Source organism: Castanea sativa, chromosome 3, assembly GCF_040712315.1.
Source record: "Castanea sativa cultivar Marrone di Chiusa Pesio chromosome 3, ASM4071231v1".
NCBI lineage: Eukaryota > Viridiplantae > Streptophyta > Magnoliopsida > Fagales > Fagaceae > Castanea > Castanea sativa.
The window spans coordinates 9,197,203-9,220,613 of NC_134015.1; the positions used below are offsets into that span (position 1 = coordinate 9,197,203).

Genomic DNA, 23,411 nt, shown 5'->3' on the forward strand with positions numbered 1-23,411 from the left:
GACATGCTATATTAATTTTACGAATTGGTTGCTACTCCAAATTAGTGTCGGAGTTGCTTTGCTGCATATCATATGCAGAGTACATTCGAAAGGTTGTTCTTTATCGACGGTAGCAGCTTGAAAAGTTAATATATTTAATACAAAGTGAAAAATGTGGGCTTACTTTTTCTGAATGATCCAGGTTGCGTGGTTATTGATTCAAGAGAAAGAAAGAGCTTTTCAGTACTTACAGCAGGCCTCTACATAATTTACTTGAGGTATTTCTATCGTTTTATTAATTTTTTACCACCAATGCATAGTCGTTGATCATTGGGCTTCCTGATAGTGCTTTAAATTGATCTTACATGAAGGTGAAGAACTCAGCAAAGTAAATAAGTTGAAGCAACTCTATGTTTGATGATTAATTTGCTATGGAAGCTGGTCCATTTTCAAACATGTAAGGTGAAAGGTATTCTAACCGGGTTGAGTTTTCCATGCTTTCAGAATTGGTCTTTACAGTTATAACTTGAATTAGCCATTGCATTCCTAGAAAAAGATTACAAAAGCTAGCACATTGTAAGATTTATTTCCTCCTAGAAGCACTTTTTGGTTTTATAGTTTTGGAATTATTTTTTTCTCAAAAGTTCACATTTATATCCACTCTTTCCTGCCAAATTCTATACACTGGGTACGCACTGCTTCTTTATTTTGAGCTTTTCAGCATTGTGCGTAGGTAACTGGAAAGGATAAATCTGTTCACACTAATACTGGGATCTGAAATCTGGTTCTTGTTACAAAGAGAATGGTCTTTCTCCTGAACAAACTGGTCCATTGATGTTCTGCTCTCTCTGATATCTCTTGCAGATTGTGAAATGGAAGTTGATGGGTGAAACTGCACAAGCATTGATTGAAAAACAAAAGACTGAGAACCGTGACACAGCTACTTATCAGGTATTCTTCATTATTTTGTTTACTTGCCTCTGGGAAATTTAGGTTTGAGATTGGTTTCTCCTACAAAGTAACTTCCACTGTGTGACAGTTTTGTCATAGTTTCTTCATATTATTGGGCTGCAATCTGTCACCACCATGTTTTTGGTAGACACGTATAATGGCATCAGTGTTTGCTGTTTTATCCTTCTTCATTTTCTGTATTTTTTCTTTTCTATTTAAAAATGATATCTGTATTGATCCAGTAGAATGTCAATTCACTTTCTTTCAAACACATAAGAGCCAGACACTCATTTCTTTCCAAATTTTGATCGTCAGTTCATTTAATGCATGTCTTAGTGTTGTATTTATTTATGGACAGGAAGTTTTATACTCTCTCTCTCCCACACACACAAATGTTCTTCTGATTTATGGCTATTTCTGTAGGATTTTCTATCAAAATATGCTGACATGAGACTTGAAGTGGGAAGTTCTGTGTCACTGTCAAAACAATGGCCCATGCAATGGTGAAAGCTCATCTTTTTGTAATTAGGAGGTGTTAGTGGAACAAGCAACACAAATACACTGATTTTTGTAAGCAAATTAATGATGCGTAATCTATGCTGGAAGTGATAGGATTAACGTGCCATTTTGAAATAAAAAGTCCACATGTATGTGTATGTATGTGCCTTTCTTCAACGATTAAGCAGTTTTGGTTGTGATTTTGTGTGTTGATTCATTAAATTACTAGTAAACCACCTACAATTCTGACATTTTTTCCACTTGCAAATAGTTTTTCTCTTTTGATGGAAGATCAAGTTAACTTTAGCTATAGTGGTGGTGACTGAACAGCTCTTAGTGGATGCAATTAAGTAATAGTGAGCACTTAGTGAAAAGTGTTGGTACAGACAAGCAAGCAAAAAGAAAGAAAACGTAAATGTCAATATGAGTTTTGGAAATGAATAATAAAAGAATAAATTGAAGGGAATATATAAGTCTAAGTTGGCAAGTAAGCATAAATACTTGTCTACTTATTTCTCTTGTTCCACATGAGTTATACAAGTATAAGTTGGCAAGTAAACATAAATGCCTTGCTTTGCCTACTTCTCTTTTTTGACACAATGGCATAATAATTTTCTATATATAGTAGAAGTTATAGATGATTTTGACATAAATTTGGTTTTCACAAAACTAAAATTGAAGCTAATTTGGAAGCTTTCTTAGGGTGTCTTGAAGCCAAAATTGTATTCTTGTCTTTGTAAGTTTTGATTATTTTTCTGCAAAGTTGTTCATATATATATGTGTGTTTTTTTATTGTTATTCATAAACAATAGAGTGCTTTGCTTGCATAAAATTGGTCATATAGATGTTAAATGTGGTAAAATTTCATTGCACATGAAATTGACACTAAATGGTCTAGTTTATGTTACATTTAATGTATCTTTGATAAATTTATATCACCTAAATAACTATTCTTCTTGAATCCGAGTTTTATGTAATATCTATTATAATTTTTTTTTTTTTGAGCGACATCTATTATAAGTTAATCGCATACAATATTTCAAAATAATCAGTTGTCACTTACTATTAAATCTATAAGATTAGTAATTTATTATACCTATATATGTCAATAGTGTTAAGTTTTTCACTTTTAACATTGTCTCCCACCACTTTTTACAGTTTAAAATTGAAAACACCCCACTAGGGTCAACCCAAAATTCTTAATTTCATTCAAAAAATCCAATTTTTGTACTTAACTTTTATTTGACCCAAGTAACATCAAACACACACCCAAATCCTCCTCTGTATATTCTCCGATAATGGAATGAACCCCAAAAGCTTTCAATCTTTCTTATTAAAATCCTATAATCACCTCAATATCTCTCGCAACCAAACTCCACATCAGTCATTTTACATCGAAATTGAGAGCAATTTAAGAAAATGCTGTTGTTAGATTCGAAACCAATTCTCACGCATTGTGCCCCTTTCTCTTTGTTTCTTTTCGTATGTGATCCATCTACATTTGGATTCACCTACCCTTTTGTGTCTAATGCCATTTTCTTTTCGTAGTTATAGATAAATGTTACATGAACTTCAACAAACTCAAAATTGAGGCCAATTGGAAGCCATTTTTAGGTGTGTTTGGAAGCCAAATTGTATTATTCTTGCTGTAAGTATTAATACTTTTACAAATTTGTTCATATGTGTGTGTGTGTGTTTTATTATTATTTATAAACTATAGGTTACTTTGCTTGCTTAAAATTTTTCATATAAACATTAAATGTTGTAAAATTGGGGCTGAGTTTGGTTCAATTAAATTGATTTTATGAATACATTTTCCTCATTTATGGGTGTTTGGGGTTACTGAAAATGTTAGTCAACTATAAATTTTTTTCCACTTGACCATAAGATAAGAGTATTTATGGCGAAAATTAATCTATGCTTTTATTTTTCATAAATCATTTTTCACATCACCCAAACTCATCAATTGAACTTCCATCCCCCACCCCCCACTTAAATTCCCAGCCTTCGGTGGCCAACCACTGACGCTTTGATTTCGCTTTTTTTTTTTTAATCTAAAATTTTATTTTATTATATATGTGCTTGGGAGATGAGAATGTGTTAAAGTAGTAGAAAATATGTTTTTCATAACATTTATACAACTAGAAACTTACAAATATTTTCCATAGTGTTTTTAGAAATGCAATCAAACACTTGGAAATATTTTTTTTTTCGAAAAACATTTTCACATGAAAATATTTTATTAGACATGAATTGGCTCTATAGTTTTGTGAGATATATTATTGTTAAATTATGAGATAATAATAGGTATATCATGTTTCTTTTGTTGGATTATGAAAGATATATCTCTTAATTGTTTTTTTTATAAATCACTATTTTCTTGTTTCTAAGTTTTTTATTTGATATTTATTATAGGTTAATCACATGTAAAATTTCAAAACAATTAGTTGTCATTTACTATTAAATCTATAAAATTAGTTGTTTATTATGTTGAAGAATACCAAAAAAAAAAACCTAATTTTTTTTCATAGATTAGTGAGCTGTTAATGCCCAATTACCATAATATTTGAAAGAAAGAATAGATCACACTAATATTTGGTAAGGAAGGTAATTGTAGGAAATAAAATTATTCCAATAGTGGATTTAGCAAATTTTTTTTTTAGAAGAATCTAATCCCTATTAAATTTTGTCCCATAAAGATAGTTTACATTCTTTTTTGAACTAAGCTGCAAAATCTTGTCAAAATATTATAAAGATTAAGTGAGTGGTAGAATGAGCATTAAAAAAAAATTAAAGAGAGTGATTGAATGAAAGAAAGAGACATGAAAAAAGAAGAAGAAGCCATTATTCTTATTATATATCCAAAGAAATAATATTTTTCTAGTCAAGTAAAAAAATCACGTTTTAATTATAATGAAATCAATTTATAGAATTCCTAATCCTGTGTCTATGTCAATAGTTTGTAGGTTATTAAAATTGTCTTCCACTTTTAACATTGCAAAATTGAAAAGACCCACCCAACAAAAATACCCACCCGGGCCAAACCCATGCCTTTTAAACAATCTGGTCCGAATAGAAATCTTCACGTCCAAATTTATAAGATTAGTCATTTATTATATCAGAATACACACCCAAAAAAAAAAAACTTATAAGAACTCTTCATAGATCAGTAAGTTTTATATGCCTAATTACCTTTATATTTGAAAATAATAATAATAATAAATCACCTTAGCAAGATGGTTGTAGAAAAGAAATTTATTCCACAGTGGGTTTAGCAAACTATTGTTATTAAAAAAGAAAAAGTTTTGAGGAGTATAATTTTTATAAAAGTTTTGAGGAGTTTTTGAACCTAAATTTTCTTCATCAAGAACATCTAGCAATGTTATTCGGCTTTAAAACTCTTGTCAAAATATTAAAAGACATCAAGATTAAGGGAGTGATAGGTTGAATAACCAAAAAATATTTTTAAAAAAAAGATTAAGAAAATGATCTAATGGAAAAAAGGCATAGCTTTTATTCAAGTAGAAACTATACAATTACAAATAAGAAATTACCTTGTTGCATTTCTAATGGTAAAATTAGAGTAACATTGAACCATGTTCGTGTAAGCTTTATGTGAAATTCTAAACAATTTCTCCCTTTCATTCTTGTATATCCAAATAAAGTTTTTAGCTAAAATTTCTCCCGAAGATTTTGTTGGATTAGCTTTGTTGTTTTGAGTTATATTAGTTGATATGGATTAAGTAAAAACTTGCCTAAAAAATAAACTACATAAAATATAAAGGCAAACTTAGCTTCACTTTTTACTTGATATATTGAACAAAGACAAACTTAAAATTGGGTTAGACATTTTCATGAACGATGACAATGGACATAAAATGGAAAGAATAAAGTAAAAAATGACAACTGACATAATATTTATTTTTAAGGTGCATTGCTTTTAATTAAAAAAAATTATCATTTTATTTTATTTATTTGAAATTTTAAGAAGTTAGTTAAAAGACTTCCTATCTATGTGAATACAATAGTGTTAAGTTTTTCACTTTTGAACATTGCCACCCACCAATTTTTTACATTATAGAATTGAAAATACCCACCCGGCCCAACCCATGCCTTCAGAATTTTAAGTTATAAACAATGAGTCCAAATTTCCTAATTTCATTGTAAATCCAATTTCTTTACTTACTTTTATTAGACCCACTCAATCCCCAAAAAACCCAGCCGTGCAAACCCATCCTTTAAAACAAAGTCCAACACCTGATTCCCATCAAAAATAAAGAAAAAAGTGGAACACCTAATGTGCTGCTTATTACTAGTCACGCCCAAAATCCTCCTCCGTATGCTCTCTCCGTCTGTAAGTAATGGTATGAACCCATGCCAAAAGCTTTGAGTCTTTTTGTTATTAAAATCCTATTTATTTATAATCACCTATGTCTATGTCAATAGTTTGTAGGTTATTAAAATTGTCTTCCACTTTTAACATTGCAAAATTGAAAAGACCCACCCAACAAAAATACCCACCCGGGCGAAACCCATACCTTTTAAACAATCTGGTCCAAATAGAACTGCTCTTCAGTCTTCACGCCCAAATCCCTCTGTATACGCTCTGAAACCAAAAGCTTTGAAACTTTATTTAGAAAAAAAAAAAAAGCTTTGAATCAGTTTTTGTTATTAAAATCCAAACTCCAAAATGGGTCATTTTACATCGAAATTTAAAGAAAATGGTGTGTTGTTAGATAGATTCGAAACCAATTCTGACGCATCACTATTTTGATGATTATGTCATAGGACAAGAAGATGGAGCAGCCACAGCAGCAGCTTCTACATTTTTCCCATTCAAACCATCCCTTGGACTTCGAACAAGACCTCAGAGGTGGAGCTACTTGTTGTGGGTGCCAAGAATCAGTTTATGGTCCTGCCTACTATTGTGGAGAGTGGTGGGGTAAAAATTACCGCGTTCATCATAAATCATGTGCGGAATTACCCATTGGGTTGCACCATCCCTTGCACCCAATCCATCCTCTCATTCTCTTTGATGAAAAGACACATTATCCTGAAGAAGAAGACAAACAAAAGACCAAATGCCAACTCTGCAATGAATCTCGCCGACAATACACTTATCGCTGTTACCGCTGCGACTTCAACCTTCACGCCACTTGTGCTTCCTTACCGCCCCCCATCGAATCTTCTCAAGTCCACCACCACCCATTAACCCCCTTTTGGAAGTGGATGTCCTTCACTTGTGACCTTTGTGCCAAAGAAGTCAAGGGTATACCTAATTAGTGTGCCCTATGCAGTTTATGGTTTCATAATAGTTGCGCTTCTTTGCCACGCAGACTCAAAGTCATACGTCACAAGCACCTCCTCCACCTCACCCATTCTTATCTTGAAGTTAAACTCCATCAATCTGACTCCCGATTTTGTCAAATCTGTGTTAAAAAAGTGAACACAAACTTTGGGTTTTACTATTGCTCCAAATGCGATTTCGTTGCCCACCTCGATTGTGCTGCAGACTATAGAAATAGGGAGAACATAAATTTGCTGAAACTTAAAGAGGAGGAGAATGAAGATTCAGAGCTCAATCAATCTACAACTTACAAAGTCAAAAATATCAAAGTGGGGGTGGATGGAACTGAAATAGCCACAGAAATCCAACACTTAAGTCATGAGCATGACTTAAAGCTTTCGGATGATGAGGTACTAAATAATGAAAAGTGCAACGGGTGTGTACAAGCTATTTTTCCTCCCTTTTACAGCTGTGTAAATTGTAGATTCTTTCTTCATGAATCTTGTGCTAAATTACCTAGAAAAAAACGACACTCACTTCATCAACACTTACTCACCCTCTTCTCAAAGTCACCTTATTATTGGACAAATACATTTCGGTGTTATGCTTGTGAGCGTTATTGCAATGGCTTCAGCTATAGGTGTGGGAGATGCAATTTTAATCTTGATGTTCCATGTAGTTTAATCTCAGACATCCTTACCCACCCTGGTCATGAGCATCGACTTCTTCTCTCAAGCATAGAATCTAAACATAATTGCAGTTGTTGTGATTCTAAAATTTCCCCAATATTCCGTTGTACCACTTGTGACTTTGCTTTGGACTTCAAATGTGCTACACTACCACAAACCGCAAGGTACAAACAACATGAGCATCCCTTCACTCTTCGTTATATTGCTGAAGATGACTCCGGTGAATATTATTGTGATATCTGTGAAGAAGAACGTGACCCAAAGCATTGGTTCTACTATTGTGCAAATTGTGATTATCCTGCACATACCAAATGTATTCTTGGAAAACACCCAAATTGCAAGTAACACATATGATGGTCACCTATTTGAAGGTGCTAATGCATTTGTCTGTCACTTACACACCTTTAATTTCATTGAGGAAATCAAAGGCTGCCCTCAATGTAGTAGGTGCAATAGTTATTGTGAAGAGTTGATTTATCAATGTGCCCAATGTAATTTCTAGATGCACTATTATTGTTTATAGAAAGAAAAATGTTTAAATTTTTATTCTATACTAAACATCGCACAAAGAAAATACTAATAATAAATTTAATCTTTTTACCCCTTTTTTTTTGTCTGGCTCTTAACCAGGTGCATACAACACACAAGTGGATTAGGTGAAGGTAAAGTCCAAGGAAACTGCCAAGTCATTGTGATGAAATTTCTCAGTTTCCGGATTGGTCTTCTTAATTGTGATGATCTTTCTTAAGTGGACTAGGAATTTTTTTTTCCTATTCTCTTTGAATATAATCTTTTATAGATTATACAATATAGCTCATAAAATATTAAGTGTGTATGACTTCCACATCCACAAGCTAGCAAAATCTGATATAAGTTTGTTCTGCTTCACATTTTGTAGCTGAAACTCTCTCTCTCTCATTGGGTTCTTCACAGGTACATTCTCTTTGTCACTGAATTTTGAATTACTATATGTGTCTGCATGCCTATGAAATATGATTGTATGAACTTTTGCGCGGTCCAAAGTGTCCTTATCAATAGGTAGTATTAGAGGTTCTATTTCATTTCTGGATGACTTGTAATATAACTATGAATGCGTCTAAAGCAGGATTAAGATCATGCTATTTTTAGACTTCTGTTATTAGGTCATATGATATGTTTAAAAAAACTGTTCTTATTGATTTGCTGCTACATAATCAAACATTGTCTTAATTGGATCTATGTTTATATTTATCACCTGTTAATCCTAAGTGATTTTTATTTTTGGAAGTACTTTCAGTCAAATTGAACTCTAGGCAAAATAACCACTTTATGGTGTTTGGTTCTTGATATGGTTCATTTTTTTAGTTTATCTCATGGAACCAAGCCCTCAAATTTAAATGGCTTCAAAATACTAAGAAATTCAAGAGATAAAGAGTCCATGAAAAATCTGTTATGGTTTTATAGAATATTTCTTGTCAAAACAATTACCCATAATGAGCTGAATTGATCCAAGCTCTTGTATGATGTTCATAGTTTTGAGAATAGTCAGCCTGGGCCATCAGTAATAACATTTTTAGCCAAGAGATTTTTAGTTCAATGGCATAGCATGCTCTCCTTTATTAGGAGAACCAAGTTCAAATCTCCCCTCCCCCATGTCTTCTCTGCCGAAGATCTCAGAAGAGAAATAAAAAACTAGGACACTTATCAACGTTTTCTAGATGCCAATAGTTTTGAATTTTTCAAGGGCTCTCTTGGAGACTGCTTAATTTCAGTTAAAAAGTACAAAGGAGAATTTCTTTGGGATTTTGAAGTTGAAGACATTATTAAAGACGTTGTGGGTGGATCACAAATGGGTGTCCACGAAAATGTTCTAAAACTCTTAGCATTCTGCTTAGAGACCAATATGCCAATTCTAGTGTATGAATTTGTAGGGGGCAGAATTCTCTCCACGTGTATCCATCCAGTTGAGGGAGTCATCACAGAACCATTACCATGGAAATGGAGGTTAAGCATTGCAATGGGCATATAGCTAATGCAATTACATATCTCGATTAATTCATTATTTAGGCCTGTTATCCATAGAAATATTAATCCATCCACCATTATATTGGATGAGAACAATGTTGCCAAGCTGACAGATTTCTCTCTCTATATCTATTCCTAAAGATATATTGCAAGTAAAGTGATAGTAGCTTTGGAAGCTATAATTATATTTGATCTTTTTTGATTGAAAGTATGTACGCATCTGAATATACAGCTACAGGCTACATAACTTAGAAGATTGATATGTACAATTTTGGTGTGCTTTTACATCCTCTTTTGAAAGGACGGCCTTCACATTTCTATGTTATCTACCAAATTGGGTGTGTTCCTATGTCGAACAAAATCAGGTAATTGAAGTTGTATGGTACAAATGATTGGGCCTATTATCTACATACTCTTTGGTACCCTCACTTAATTTTTAATTCATTAAAATCTGGATCCATATGTAATTAACATAATTTTGAATGGTTTGAAGCGGGATCAAGATCATGCTAGTTTAAGATTCATGTTCCTACTTTTTTGCTGCATTTTTTAATCAAGTATTCTTTGTGGATATTGGTTTATATTTCAACTTCAAACATGTTTCTTAAAATTATCATATCTTTCTTTTTCTTGAAATATTTCAACTATAGCAGTTTATACTTTATTATTTCAAATTTGATTCTCTTAACAACTTACAATATCTGTTCGATCTTGAAATATTTCAACTATAGTAGTTTATATCATGAAACCAAGCTCGCATATTTATAATGCTTTCTATTAATGACTCAGAAATTCAATGGACAAGGATAAGGTGCCCCATGGAAAATATTTTAAGGTATTAAAAAATATATTTATCTATATTTTCATTTTAGGATTAAGATTTTGTTGTTGTTGTTGTTGTTGTTGTTGTTAGAAAACATTCGTTGCCCAATCCCTGTTTGTTACACATGTAAAATCTAAAAGAGGCTTAGTGTGGTACAAGATTGGGATTTGCCATGGGCCGCTTTTAGTGTGGTGATATTTGCTGATGGGCCACATTCATATAATATAATTGGGCCTTAAAGATAGTCCCTAGTTGTGTAGAGCTATAAGCTTAAGCTTAACAATTTTTGGTTTTTAAAAAACAAACCTCAACAATATTTATGTTAAAAAACTCAAAACTGTAATACTTTTTTTTTATATAAAAAATTAAGTTAACATAGAAGAGTTCTTCAAATGTTTGGAATTTGGTAACTATTTGACCACGTTGTATCTATGTGGTAACAACCACACATTTTGGATGCATTTATGAATTGCTAAAAAAAGTTTTGCTTTTTACTTTTTTCTCAATATATATATTTGTGTGTAAATAATCTAACTTTAACTTTTAACTTCTTGTAAAACATTTAATATAAAAGTTACCCAAAACCATTTATTTTGATCAAAACTATGCAAATAAGCAAAAGCCAAACACACACATGAGGCTCTTGTGAGACTTATTGACCATTTGAAGTCCTTGCTAATTCAAAGTTTGTACTTTTAACTTATTGTAAAACATTTAATATAAAAGTTACCTAAAACCATTTATTTTGATCAAAACTATGCAAATAAGCAAAAGCCAAACACACACGAGGCTCTTGTGAGACCTATTGACCATTTGAAGTCCTTGCTAATTTAAACTTTGATTAGTCTCGAGCTTAGAGATTTACACATTGTACTACCATTTTTGAATTTCTATTTGAGTTGTTTTTTATTATGTTTGGGACTTTTGTGTTCTTTATCATAAACATAGAATACTAGTTCCTTTCTTAATAAATTTTTTATTACTTATAATTATAAATAAATAAATAAAAATAGAATAGGTGTGTTGTACCATTGGTGTTGATTTTTCAAGCACCTTTAACCATTTTTCTAGGTATTTTATTTTACTATTTACTTTTTTAATATGTAATCCACTATCTAAATTTTCTCAAAAGTATAAAATGACCTTCCAAACTGAGACCGGAATAAAGTGGCAGCAAATAAGGCCATTGTTTTAAATTTATTTTCCTCTAATTTTAGAAGATAATTTGAAAATTAATAGGTTATTTTGTCCAATAAGTCAAATAACATATAATTGGGGTTTTCTTAGGGAATATTTAGCTTTTATGTTTTAGTTCTCCTAAACAAACAAGTCATTTTTATTTATTTATAGATCCTATGAGTTAAGGTCTTGAAAATATAATGTTTTCAATTGCCAATTTTGTTCTCCCATGCTTGGAGGTTTATTCTAAGCATTATATAAGTCATCTGGCTTAATTGAATAAAATCATATTATAGAGTGTTTTTAGAATTAGCCTTTGTACTTTTCAGAAAATGGATTTTTTCTAAATTAACTCTTATCCCTTGAGTGGATTCTTTTAGGTAGCGAGACTCGATTTATGTATTTCTTTAAGCAGTATCATCTGTACCCTTTTAGGTTTACTTTTGAGGTAAGCTTATCTATCATTTTAATTCTTGAGTACTTTTATAATTCCATATAACCAGAAAATATAAATATATATACACCCTCCTTGCCCTCATTCATCATATCAAATAAGTTTGGGTTGCTCCATACAAATCTAGTCTCACAAACTTTTTTTTTTTATCAATATTTTGAAAATTAATTTTGAAAGTGTGACTAAACAGGTATAATGCAAAAAAATATTTCTTTAAAAACTAGTTTTAAATTCAATTTTTCGCAAACTGTTTTCACAATATTTTAAAAACAAAAGCAAAAACCTACCATACAAGTCCTTACTTATTTTTTTGTTAATTTCATATTGAAATTAACATTTTCATGTTTCTAAAATACATTAATTGAACTTAGGTGAATATACCATTTCGTTCTAATGTCAGAATAGAAAACCCAAATGGATTCATTCCCTTATATGGAATCATGAAACACCATGTCGTCAGTGATGAGAACAAAGAGGAAAGAGACGTTGATAGAGATTTGGGTTTTCTATATATATTTTTTGAAAATCTAAAATTAATTAATGACTTAAAATCTGATGTGTCAATTGTTTTTCATAATGGCTGATGCATCACTTATATTTTAAGGATTTTTTTAATAAATTAATTATATGGTATTATTTAAACTATTTATTTATTTTGAGAAACATCTAAACCATTTATTATAAAATACAAAATTAAGAATAAAAAAACTCTATATAGTAGAGTTTCCTAGAAATTCTAGAAAATCCGGACCCATATTTTATCAAATACAGGTAATCTAATTCTTACCCGCTCAAGTCACTATTTTTTTTTTTTAATTTTTTATGCATGGAACATGTCACTAAAATTTATTTGTTGAGATGATTCAAATTTTATTAAGTCAAGAAAGATAGTCATGATATATTACAATTTTTGAGAAATGCTAAGGTTATTACAATTTTTTTTTTACATAACCTTTATAGCTAGTGGTTCACCAATTAAAAAAAAAAGAAAAAAGGTCATCAATCACAGAATTGTAATTCAAACAATCATTTATAATATTGTTAAACTCTACCAATGATATTCATTGTCACATCAGTTTGTAACCTTCATGTAATACATAACATTTGTAATATAACACAAGCCAAATAAAGTAATGAACATTTCTTTTAGAGAGATCCTTTCTCCAAATAGAGAGAGATATACATTCATAGAAAATAATTATTAGAATGAAAGAGTATTTTTCTCAACAAAAAAAAAAAAAAGAGAAGAAGAATGAAAGAGTGTGACTTTTGAATCCTTCATTAAATCAACATGAAACAATTACATTAACAATAATACAAAAATAATAATTGATGTTTGCTCAAAATAAATACATAGTTCCACATCATTAATTAATGTTTGCCCTTCTCTTGCATTTACATTAAAAATAATTTTTTAAAATGCTACACATAAACACATTGACCCAATTTTTAGGAAAAATAATAATATAAGACTAAATCACACCAAAGCTATAACTTACCAAATCAAGCAAACATTCCTAAGAATCAAATTGAATCAAAACGTGAGATCATAGAACAATATTTAATAGTTTTCAAGCATAAAACTTTATAAAGTTGTAGGAATGGAAGTAAATATTACTACCATAAAACTGCATAAAACATTCTTACATGGAATCGCATGACCCATCCAATCTTTTAAATTGCAGCGTTCAGAGACAAAGAGAAACGCTGACTATTTTACCGAAGAAGGAAAACTGCAAACATGGAAGTGTATACCATGGAGTAATAAGGATAACCAGTTTTATTTTGAAAACTGAAAAAAAAAAATGATAGTTATTCAAATGTTTTATTTTGAAAATCAATAGGAAAGTGGCCCTATTTTTTAGGCAATGTTTTAGTGGAAGTTAAGGTTTTATTTTTACTGGATTGTCCTTTAGTTTTGTCTCTATTTAAACATAGGAATGTAAGGGTATTTTAGAAGAAAAAAAAAAAACAAATTGTCCTTTAGTTTTATATATATATATATATATATATATATATATATATATATATATATATATTTCGATTTGTTTTTAGATAAACGTGGGGTGTTTAACTTATTTTTCTATTTAAAAAAAAAACGACGTATAGTTACTTTGAAGAAGTGGGTTAGTGGAAGAGTGTTCCTATTTTGTAGGCAATATTTTAGTGCAAGTTAGACATATATTTTTACCAAACTATCATTTGGTTCTGTCACTATTTAACCTAGAAGTGTAGGGGTATTTTGGAACAATTTTTTTTTTTTACCAAACTATCCTTTAGTTTTGTCTCTACTTAAACTTAGGGGTGTAAGGGTATTTTGGAACAAAAAAAAATCCACTCCAAACAGGGCCAACCGCTTAAATAGTAGTATATGCGATGAGGCTTTTTTTTTAATGGTCCTATTTTGTAGAAAAAAAAAACTATATTTAATTATTTTATACATATATATAATTTTTATTTTCAAAATTTAATTTATAAGTGAATAAATCAATTTAAAAATTAATAGGAAAGTGGTCCTATTTTTTAGGCAATATTTTAGTGGGAGTTAGAATTGCATTTTTACCAAATTATCATTTAGTTTTGTCTCTACTTAAACATAGGACTGTAGGGATATTTTTAAACTAAAAAATGAAGAATCCAAACAAGAGAGGTTCCTTAAATAATAGTATAGAAAATACAACTTACATACTTGTAGTTTGGCTTAAATTTAAATTGTCTACCTATAACTTAAAAGTTGACACTTTGTCCACTTCAGATTCACTTTGTTAGATTTTCATGACCCATCTCTGTACTTTCATAGTTAAAAACACAAAAAACATAACAGAAACATAAAAATCAAGATCTAAAAGCATATTTCTTAAAATTGTGAAGATTTGGCTTAATAACATTCTTCTTCTTCATAAGAACATTCTCAAGCATATCAATCCAAACAAAGCTGCCAAGGGATGGAAAAGATTGAGAAAGAAATTTGTATTGTGTTTGATTTGGTTTTAGACACTAAAAGGTAAGCCTAGAATTTTTGAACGTAAACCCAAACCAAAAACTAAACCCAGTGAAGATAAACCAAAAATTAAACTCATAAATTTTGAACATAAACCCACAACCACTACAACCAAAAATTAATACCAACAACACAGACTGTTCTGTTATACCCAAAAAGCACACGTATTGCATACACAACAACACGGACCAAGATTCATTTTGATTTTAGCATCAAGGCTGCAACTGTGCATGCTCTAATGGGTGCCACTGGAACTTCCTTCTTGCACTCTTCATTGCAATTCCGGGAATTCCCCGTTAGCCAAATACCCATTAATATTATATATGTAATTACGTATATATCGTATATTTCATTTTCATCAAACCAAATTCACAAGCACCAAAATTAATTTGACTATTTTAAATTAATTGCAAAATAAACAAAACACGTCCATTTACAGAGATGATTTAATTTGCAAATTAAAGATGGAGACCGATAGATCCATAACAAAAATACCAACAAGCAAAGGCACTGCCGTCTCTGGCCTGAAGGAGAGAAGTAGTAGAAGCGGCATCCTCTGATGACACCTCCACTCTCTTCCTCCCTTTCACTCCTCCACCTGCCCACAAACTGAGTTTGTTCTTTTTGTTTTTAATTTTTAATTTTAATTTTTAGTATGGCATGGCTGTACAGTTTGCGGTTAATGTGGTAGAAACTTTTTTTGAACATAAACCCAAACCATAAAACCATAAATCTTGAATAGGAAAAATGTTTTTAAGAAACATACTATTAGTTCTTGATTTTTATACAAGAGATGCTACATCCGCAATATTTTTATAATATTTTCATAACAAATCATAGTTGGTTAGTTGTTATTGGTTCAAATTTGAACCTAACACTAAGATTATTTTTTTGCCCCAACAATAACAACTAGTAATAACCTGCCACTTAAAATTTGTTATGAAAATATTGTGGACATATCATTTCTCTTTTTATATTTTTGTTATGTTTTTGGTAGATTACGGAAGTTTAACGGAATAAACCTCGTTAAATATGAACTTTTAAGCCACAAGTAAACAATTTAAATTTCGACTAAACAACAAGTGAGTAAATTGTAATTTATCATCCTCAACTGATTTCATAATTTGATGCGCATCACCACCCTCCAGTTTCTGATTTGTTCTCTGGTGAAGATTACGTGAAGTATTATAAGTATTCTTTCTTTGATTTTATTGGGTTCTCTTGGCTTCTTTTGTTGGTTGAGAATTTGTTGTAACTTAACGCGTTTATTTTGTTATGTTCATGTGGTTTTTCGAGTAAAATCATAATGGGTTAAGTAAATTGTTGTCAAGTACAAGTTAATATGTTGTGTTCATGTAGTTTTTCAAGTACCCTTTTTCAAAATTATAATGGGTTTCTCTTGATTTGTTTTGTCGATTGATTTTCTGTTTAGAAACAATAAACAATTAGAAACATCCCTCACATAAATAGATGAGTTCCAACCATCTTCATTGCTCATCATTTTCCTACTGCACAATTCCAAAGATTGTATTTTTTTTGTAGGATTTTACAGCTAGCCTTGTCAAGAGTAACAGAGAAGGCGTGGAGAGTCATTTTGAAACCGAAAGTGGTGATCTTGATTAAATTTAGAGGCACGTTCCCTTTAGGTTAATGGACTGTTAAATATCAAGGATGAAGTTCTTGAGCGTGGTAATATCGATTAGCTTAGTTTTACTTAAAATTTTCAAATTAAATGAAGTAGGTCTATGTATTTTTCTTATTATTAAGCATTTTCAAAAGCGATTCTATAATTTTTTGACACGTATAATACTTGAAACTTTATGCTATTAGCTAACGTTAGGACAATAATGCTATTTGCACACTTTGTATTAAAATAGAGATCGCATTTCCATTAAATTCAAATATGCTCTCATTTTTCCTGTATCACTCATGTAAGCTCATTTTGTAATAACTTGGTATTTAGTCTATGTCATAATCAAGCACACATGCTATAAGATGCTACACTTATTTCTGTTGGGACCCTTTCTTCCTCTTTCTTCCTCCCTTTTGTTTTCTTCATGTAATGGATTCCGGTGCCATGTCATCTTGTAGGTCACTACTCTGGACATTAGTAGATGCAGACTTATCATTGGACATGGCGATTCTAATTTTTGGACTGAGTGTTGGTTTGATCTGAATTTGTTCCTTTAATTTATTTTTGCGCCATTATTTATAATCTTTGAGAGATGGAGTGAGGTTAAGGAATCAATTGGCATTCACTTGGAGCACAAGCTATAGTATTTGATTATACTAAAAACATTCATTTTCTTGTATCAAAGTTACCAAGCTTTAGGGTGTGGTTTTTGAGTGATGCATTAGTACAATTTTTGAATTTCATTGTGCCACATTATTGTAATTTCCTTTTGGTAATATTTTGAATCAATTTTCCCTCTTTTTGGGTTACACTCTCTTCCTTCTTTCTTGAATGTGCAGACGCAGATAGTTTTTTATTCTCCAGTGGGTTTCATTAGCAATATCTTAATATATTGGGTGGAAATTTAGAGAAGCAATGCTTTCAACATCTTATTCTCAAGTACCTTCATTCTTACACTCTTACAATCTTTAGCAAATCATATTTTATTTTATTTATTTATTTTTAAGTTTTGGAAGTTTTCACCTTTTGGAGTTTTATCTCTACACTGTTTTTTGTTTTTTTCATTTTCTTGCTTATAAACAGTCAGTGCAAGTTCAACTTTTACTGCCATTGTTATAACTTAGGCACAGAGCAATCGTTACAAAATTTAATCGGAACATATTTTTGTCATAAATATGGAGATCTTTTTCTTAAAAGATCAAAAACCCAATTACTATAAAGGTTTGTATTGTGGTTTGGATCAACCAATTATTTCAATGTGGTGGAGGGAATGTGTCTTGCTTTGCTGGTGTTTAATGAAATGGCTGTCTTCTTGCTCACAGCATTGTGTTAATTACCTATAATAAAGAGACATCTACTAACTCACCTCCTAAAGACATAATATAGGACTGATTGTAATAACTTCAATTTGCCTACAAAGGATAAGTATTAAAATGTCCTAGAATTTATTCTTCTAGTTTTTTTTTTTTTTTTTTTTTTTTCAATTAGGGGCTTGCATCATGATAGCTCAGTTTACCAGGTACTAGACGCATACCTAGATATATAACTAGGAAACTACCTTCCATAAAGTGAAAGCACATCCAAAATCTAGTTTTTAGACCCACATACACCTGCACAAAATACTTTACTTTTAGAGTATTAATCTACCAGCCAGAAATCACTATAAAGTTTTCCAAACACTTTTCACTAACTGGACTGGGAGTAGATCAGCTCTTGTGAAAGTCATTCTAGTAGAATAAAGGTTTATAAGCTGCATATTCTCACATTTGCGATGGAATTTGAAGTCCTTGCAACCAATAATCCTTTTTTTCAGCATCTAAGTTAGGAACTCCATTGCTAGCAAAAACAAGAAGGGGACAATGGATCCCTTTGTCTCTTCCCCTTAGCTCCTCGAAAATAACCAGCTAGCCTTCCTCCTCCATTTATGGCCACAAAGTACATAGGAATAGTAATACGCTCCCTTACCCAATCAACATATATTTTGGGAAAACCCACAACCTGAAGGCACTGAAAAGTAAACCATCATTCCACTGAATCATAAGCTTTCCTAATGCCCCCTGCCTTGGTGAGTTGGCATTTTTCTCTATGGTAATTCTTAACAATTTCATGAGTTAATGGGTTCTCTTGGTCTACTTTGTTAAGTGATTTGTTGTAAAGTACTACTTAATTTGTTATGTTCATGTACTTTTTTTTAGTACCCTTTTTGAAAATTATATTGGGTTGTCTTGGTTTGCTTTGTTAAGTAATTTTTATTAGAGTACGCACTTATTTGTTATATTCATGTAGTTTTTCAAGTATCATTTTTGAAATTATAATGGGTTCTCTTGGTTTGTTGTGTGAAGTAGTTTGTTGTAAGACACATGTTAATTTGTCATGTAATGTAGTTTTTGGAGTATCCTTAATGAAAACTAAAATGAGTTGTCATGGTTTGTTGTTAATTTTTTATGTACATCTTATAATCATATCATTTTTGTGAAAATTTTAATTAATTCTTTTGGTTTTCTTTGTAATTTATTATTGCCGTTCACACATGTTAATTTCTTTTATTAATGAAGTTCTTTAAGTAACCTTTACTAAAATTATGATGAGCTCTCTTGGTTTCTTGTCTGTTTGTTATGTATATATATGCATGTGTGTTTGCTCACATTCTCAATTATAATTAGATTATTACTAACTGTGAGGTGGTTGAAGTAAAGAATTACCATAAGTTGCTATAATTAGATTTTTTTTTTTCTGAAAAAAAACAGAAAGGTTGTTGTTTTGCTCTTTCCAGGAATATGTTAAGGGAATTATATATTTGTTGAGCTATGATTGCTTTTTGTCACATGATCATTCTTCTCCGTGAAGATTTCTTTAAAATATGCTTACATGTATTGAATATCCTTCACTTGGTTGATAGCTATGTTTACACCATGTGTTCTCACAGATGACCTTATGATTATTCAGGGCGGCTTTATGAAAGATACAAAACGGCTTTGGAAGAGAGCATTGCTTCAGTAGTGCGATTCTAAACGTTCAGACAACTTCTTCAGTAGTTTAGTGTAATTTCCATATGAGATCAGTAGTGCAGAATGCATAACTGGATGGTAGAACTTTGGCTACTTAACACTTCCCCCTCCACACCATAAAACAAAAAAATAAAAAATGCAAATCAAAACAACAACAATAGAAAGAACCGATATTTTCTTTTGTATGTTAGCTTTACTAATAATAAGGTTGTTGATGTTCTAAAGAATATTTATATTCACTGTGTCTTTTATGTTGTTTTGGACAGATCCATAATGTAAGCTAAACTTGATATCACATTAGCCCTATTAGTCTGTGTCATGAGCTCTTTTTTCTAACGAAATGGGATTTTGGTGAAAATTAAGGACGGGCAAACAGATGGAGCTTTTCTACCTCATGTCTGGGGCTCGCTAGCTACATATAGATTAGCCTCCCAATTCACTCGACTAAGGTTTTTTCAACTAGGCAATATCTGGACACCTTGGTTACCCTAATGTTTTACGGCATATAACCCCATCAACTTGTATTGCACAGTTATCCTCTGTTAATTTCCCTGCTTTCAAGTGTACTATTAGGTGCTGCCATCTCTAAATGACAAATGCAACGCCTATTTACTTATAGAACTTTTGCAAATGTTGGGAAATTAAAAGGTGATGACAAAGTGTTTTTCAGGGTTTTTTATGTACCTTGATCATCACTTTGTTGGTAGAAGAAGCATTCCATCACTCAATGATCTTGCAATTCTTTGCTTCCATGATCTTGTAAGCATGCTCTTTTATGTGTAAAATAGCTTCCTTGATTTCGCATGGTTCTTTTGTATCTTTTTATGTTTGTTATCACCTTCCTTTTCTGGTTAAGGCTTGTAGACAACCCATAGGCTAAGCTAAGTTTTACTTTTATTTTGAGTATCAGGTATGCAGTAAGTTGAGTGGTAGCTTTAAAGATGCTGCAATTTCCCTTGTATGTTGACATGCTATATTAATTTTACGAATTGGTTACTACTCCAAATTAGTGTCAGAGTTGCTTTGCTGCATATCATATGCAGAGTACATTCGAAAGGTTATTCTTTATCGACGGTAGCAGCTTGAAAAGTTAATATATTTAATACAAAGTGAAAAATATGGGCTTACTTTTTCTGAATGATCCAGGTTGTGTGGTTATTGATTCAAGAGAAAGAAAGAGCTTTTCAGTACTTACAGCAGGCCTCTACATAATTTACTTGAGGCATTTCTATCGTTTTATTAATTTTTTACCACCAATGGATAGTCGTTGATCATTGGGCTTCCTGATAGTGCTTTAAATTGATCTTACATGAAGGTGAAGAACTCAGCAAAGTAAATAAGTTGAAGCAACTCTATGTTTGATGATTAATTTGCTATGGAAGCTGGTCCATTTTCAAACATGTAAGGTGAAAGGTATTCTAACCGGGTTGAGTTTTCCATGCTTTCAGAATTGGTCTTTACAGTTATAACTTGAATTAGCCATTGCATTCCTAGAAAAAGATTACAAAAGCTAGCACATTGTAAAATTTATTTCCTCCTAGAAGCACTTTTTGGTTTTATAGTTTTGGAATTATTTTTTTCTCAAAAGTTCACATTTATATCCACTCTTTCCTGCCAAATTCTATACACTGGGTATGCACTGCTTCTTTGTTTTGAGCTTTTCAGCACTGTGCGTAGGTAACTGGAAAGGATAAATCTGTTCACACTAACACTGGGATCTGAAATCTGGTTCTTATTACAAAGAGAATGGTCTTTCTCCTGAACAAACTGGTCCATTGATGTTCTGCTCTCTCTGGTATCTCTTGCAGATTGTGAAATGGAAGCTGATGGGTGAAACTGCACAAGTATTGATTGAAAAACAAAAGACTGAGAACCGTGACACAGCAACTTATCAGGTATTCTTCATTATTTTGTTTACTTGCCTCTGGGAAATTTAGGTTTGAGATTGGTTTCTCCTACAAAGTAACTTCCACTGTGTGACAGTTTTGTCATAGTTTCTTCATATTATTGGGCTGCAATCTGTCACCACCATGTTTTTGGTAGAACACGTATAATGGCTTCAGTGTTTGCTGTTTTATCCTTCTTCATTGTCTGTATTTTTTCTTTTCTATTTAAAAATGATATCTGTATTGATCCAGTAGAATGTCAATTCACTTTCTTTCAAACACATAAGAACCAGACACTCATTTCTTTCCAAATTTTGATCGTCAGTTCATTTAATGCATGTCTTAGTGTTGTATTTATTTATGGACAGGAAGTTTTATACTCTCTCTCTCTCACACACACAAATGTTCTTCTGATTTATGGCTATTTCTGTAGGATTTTCTATCAAAATATGCTGACATGAGACTTGAAGTGGGAAGTTCTGTGTCACTGTCAAAACAATGGCCCATGCAATGGTGAAAGCTCATCTTTTTGTAATTAGGAGGTGTTAGTGGAACAAGCAACACAAATACACTGATTTTTGTAAGCAAATTAATGATGCGTAATCTATGCTGGAAGTGATAGGATTAACGTGCCATTTTGAAATAAAAAGTCCACATGTATGTGTATGTATGTGCCTTTCTTCAACGATTAAGCAGTTTGGTTGTGATTTTGTGTGTTGATTCATTAAATTACTAGTAAACCACCTACAATTCTGACATTTTTTCCACTTGCAAATAGTTTTTCTCTTTTGATGGAAGATCAAGTTAACTTTAGCTATAGTGGTGGTGACTGAACAGCTCTTAGCGGATGCAATTAAGTAATAGTGAGCACTTAGTAAAAAGTGTTGGTACAGACAAGCAAGCAAAAAGAAAGAAAACGTAAATGTCAATATGAGTTTTGGAAATGAATAAAAAAAGAAGAAGATTAAATTAAGGGGAATATATAAGTCTAAGTTGGCAAGTAAGCATAAATACTTGTCTACTTGTTTCTCTTGTTCCACATGAGTTATACAAGTATATGTTGGCAAGTAAACATAAATGCCTTGCTTTGCCTACTTACTTCTCTTTTTTGACACAATGGCATAATAATTTTCTATATATAGTAGAAGTTATAGATGATTTCGACATGAATTTGGTTTTCACAAAACTAAAATTGAGGCTAGGAAGCTTTCTTAGGGTGTCTTGAAGCCAAAATTGTATTCTTGTCTTTGTAAGTATTGATTATTTTTCTGCAAAGTTGTTCATATATATGTGTGTTTTTCTATTGTTATTCATAAACAATAGAGTGCTTTGCTTGCATAAAATTGGTCATATAGATGTTAAATGTGGTAAAATTTCATTGCACTTGAAATTGACACTAAATGTTACGTTTAATGTATCTTTGATAAAATGTATATCACCTAAATAACTATTTTCTTGAATCCGAGTTTTATGTAATATCTATTATAAGTTTTTTTTTTTTTTTGTTGAGCGACATCTATTATAAGTTAATCGCATACAATATTTCAAAATAATCAATTGTCATTTACTATTAAATCTATAACATTAGTAATTTATCATCCCTATATATGTCAATAGTGTTAAGTTTTTCACTTTTAACATTGCCTCCCACCACTTTTTATAGTTTAAAATTGAAAATACCCCACTAGGTTCAACCCAAAATTCTTAATTTCATTCAAAAAATCCAATTTTTGTACTTGACTTTTATTTGACCCAAGTAACATCAAACACACACCCAAATCCTCCTTTGTATATTCTCTCGATAATGGAATGAACCCCAAAAGCTTTCAATATTTCTTATTAAAATCCTATAATCACCTCAATATCTCTCGCAACCAAACTCCACATCAGTCATTTTACATTGAAATTGAGAGCAATTTAAGAAAATGCTGTTGTTAGATTCGAAACCAATTCTCACGCATTGTGCCCCTTTCTCTTTGTTTCTTTTCGTATGTGATCCATCTACATTTGGATTCACCT

At 31.4% G+C, this 23,411-nt stretch overlaps 2 protein-coding genes and 1 long non-coding RNA gene across 14 annotated transcripts in view; all 3 read left to right on the forward strand.

Annotated features, from left to right (window-relative positions):
• The window catches only part of LOC142626934 (uncharacterized), a 33,332-nt gene extending 31,727 nt beyond the window's left edge, over nucleotides 1–1,605 (forward strand). For 2 of the 9 annotated variants that reach the window (XR_012842696.1, XR_012842698.1), the window contains exons 6-8: nucleotides 182–257; nucleotides 351–448; nucleotides 844–920. Coding sequence is in view for 3 of the 9 variants with exons in the window: in XM_075800668.1 (XP_075656783.1) it covers nucleotides 182–247 (66 nt within the window). In the remaining 6 variants the exon portion in view is untranslated. Of the gene's footprint in view, nucleotides 1–181; nucleotides 751–843; nucleotides 921–1,353 lie in introns of those variants that run through there. The other 7 variants (XR_012842694.1, XR_012842697.1, XM_075800666.1 and 4 more) reach the window with 5 other exon arrangements.
• A 4,620-nt stretch (nucleotides 1,606–6,225) lies between these two features.
• LOC142628460 (uncharacterized) lies at nucleotides 6,226–7,925 on the forward strand. Its single transcript, XM_075802560.1, has 2 exons — nucleotides 6,226–6,365; nucleotides 6,726–7,925. The coding sequence occupies exons 1-2, from the start codon at nucleotides 6,226–6,228 to the stop codon at nucleotides 7,747–7,749; spliced, it is 1,164 nt and encodes a 387-aa protein (XP_075658675.1). The 3' UTR covers nucleotides 7,750–7,925.
• Nucleotides 7,926–15,966: 8,041 nt separating this feature from the next.
• On the forward strand, nucleotides 15,967–22,077 carry LOC142627175 (uncharacterized). 4 transcript variants are annotated; one of them, XR_012842776.1, is made up of 7 exons: nucleotides 15,967–16,056; nucleotides 16,408–16,496; nucleotides 17,338–17,437; nucleotides 19,425–20,265; nucleotides 20,417–21,026; nucleotides 21,184–21,401; nucleotides 21,826–22,077. It is a non-coding gene; the product is annotated as an uncharacterized LOC142627175 (long non-coding RNA). The 4 variants fall into 4 exon arrangements; XR_012842777.1 differs by lacking the exon at nucleotides 15,967–16,056 and having other exon boundaries at nucleotides 16,132–17,437; nucleotides 19,445–20,265; nucleotides 20,653–20,728; nucleotides 20,822–21,026; XR_012842778.1 differs by lacking the exon at nucleotides 15,967–16,056 and having other exon boundaries at nucleotides 16,132–17,437; nucleotides 19,445–20,265; nucleotides 20,653–20,728; nucleotides 20,822–20,907; nucleotides 21,315–21,401.
• The last annotated feature ends 1,334 nt before the right edge of the window (nucleotides 22,078–23,411 follow it).

Bases quoted from the DNA above. Each gene is read 5' to 3' on its own strand.
- LOC142628460 (XM_075802560.1), top strand. From the start codon at position 6,226: ATGGAGCAGCCACAGCAGCAGCTTCTACATTTTTCCCATTCAAACCAT. The intron at 6,366-6,725 runs GTGGGGTAAAAA...TGCCCTATGCAG, and splicing joins GCCTACTATTGTGGAGAGTG to TTTATGGTTTCATAATAGTT.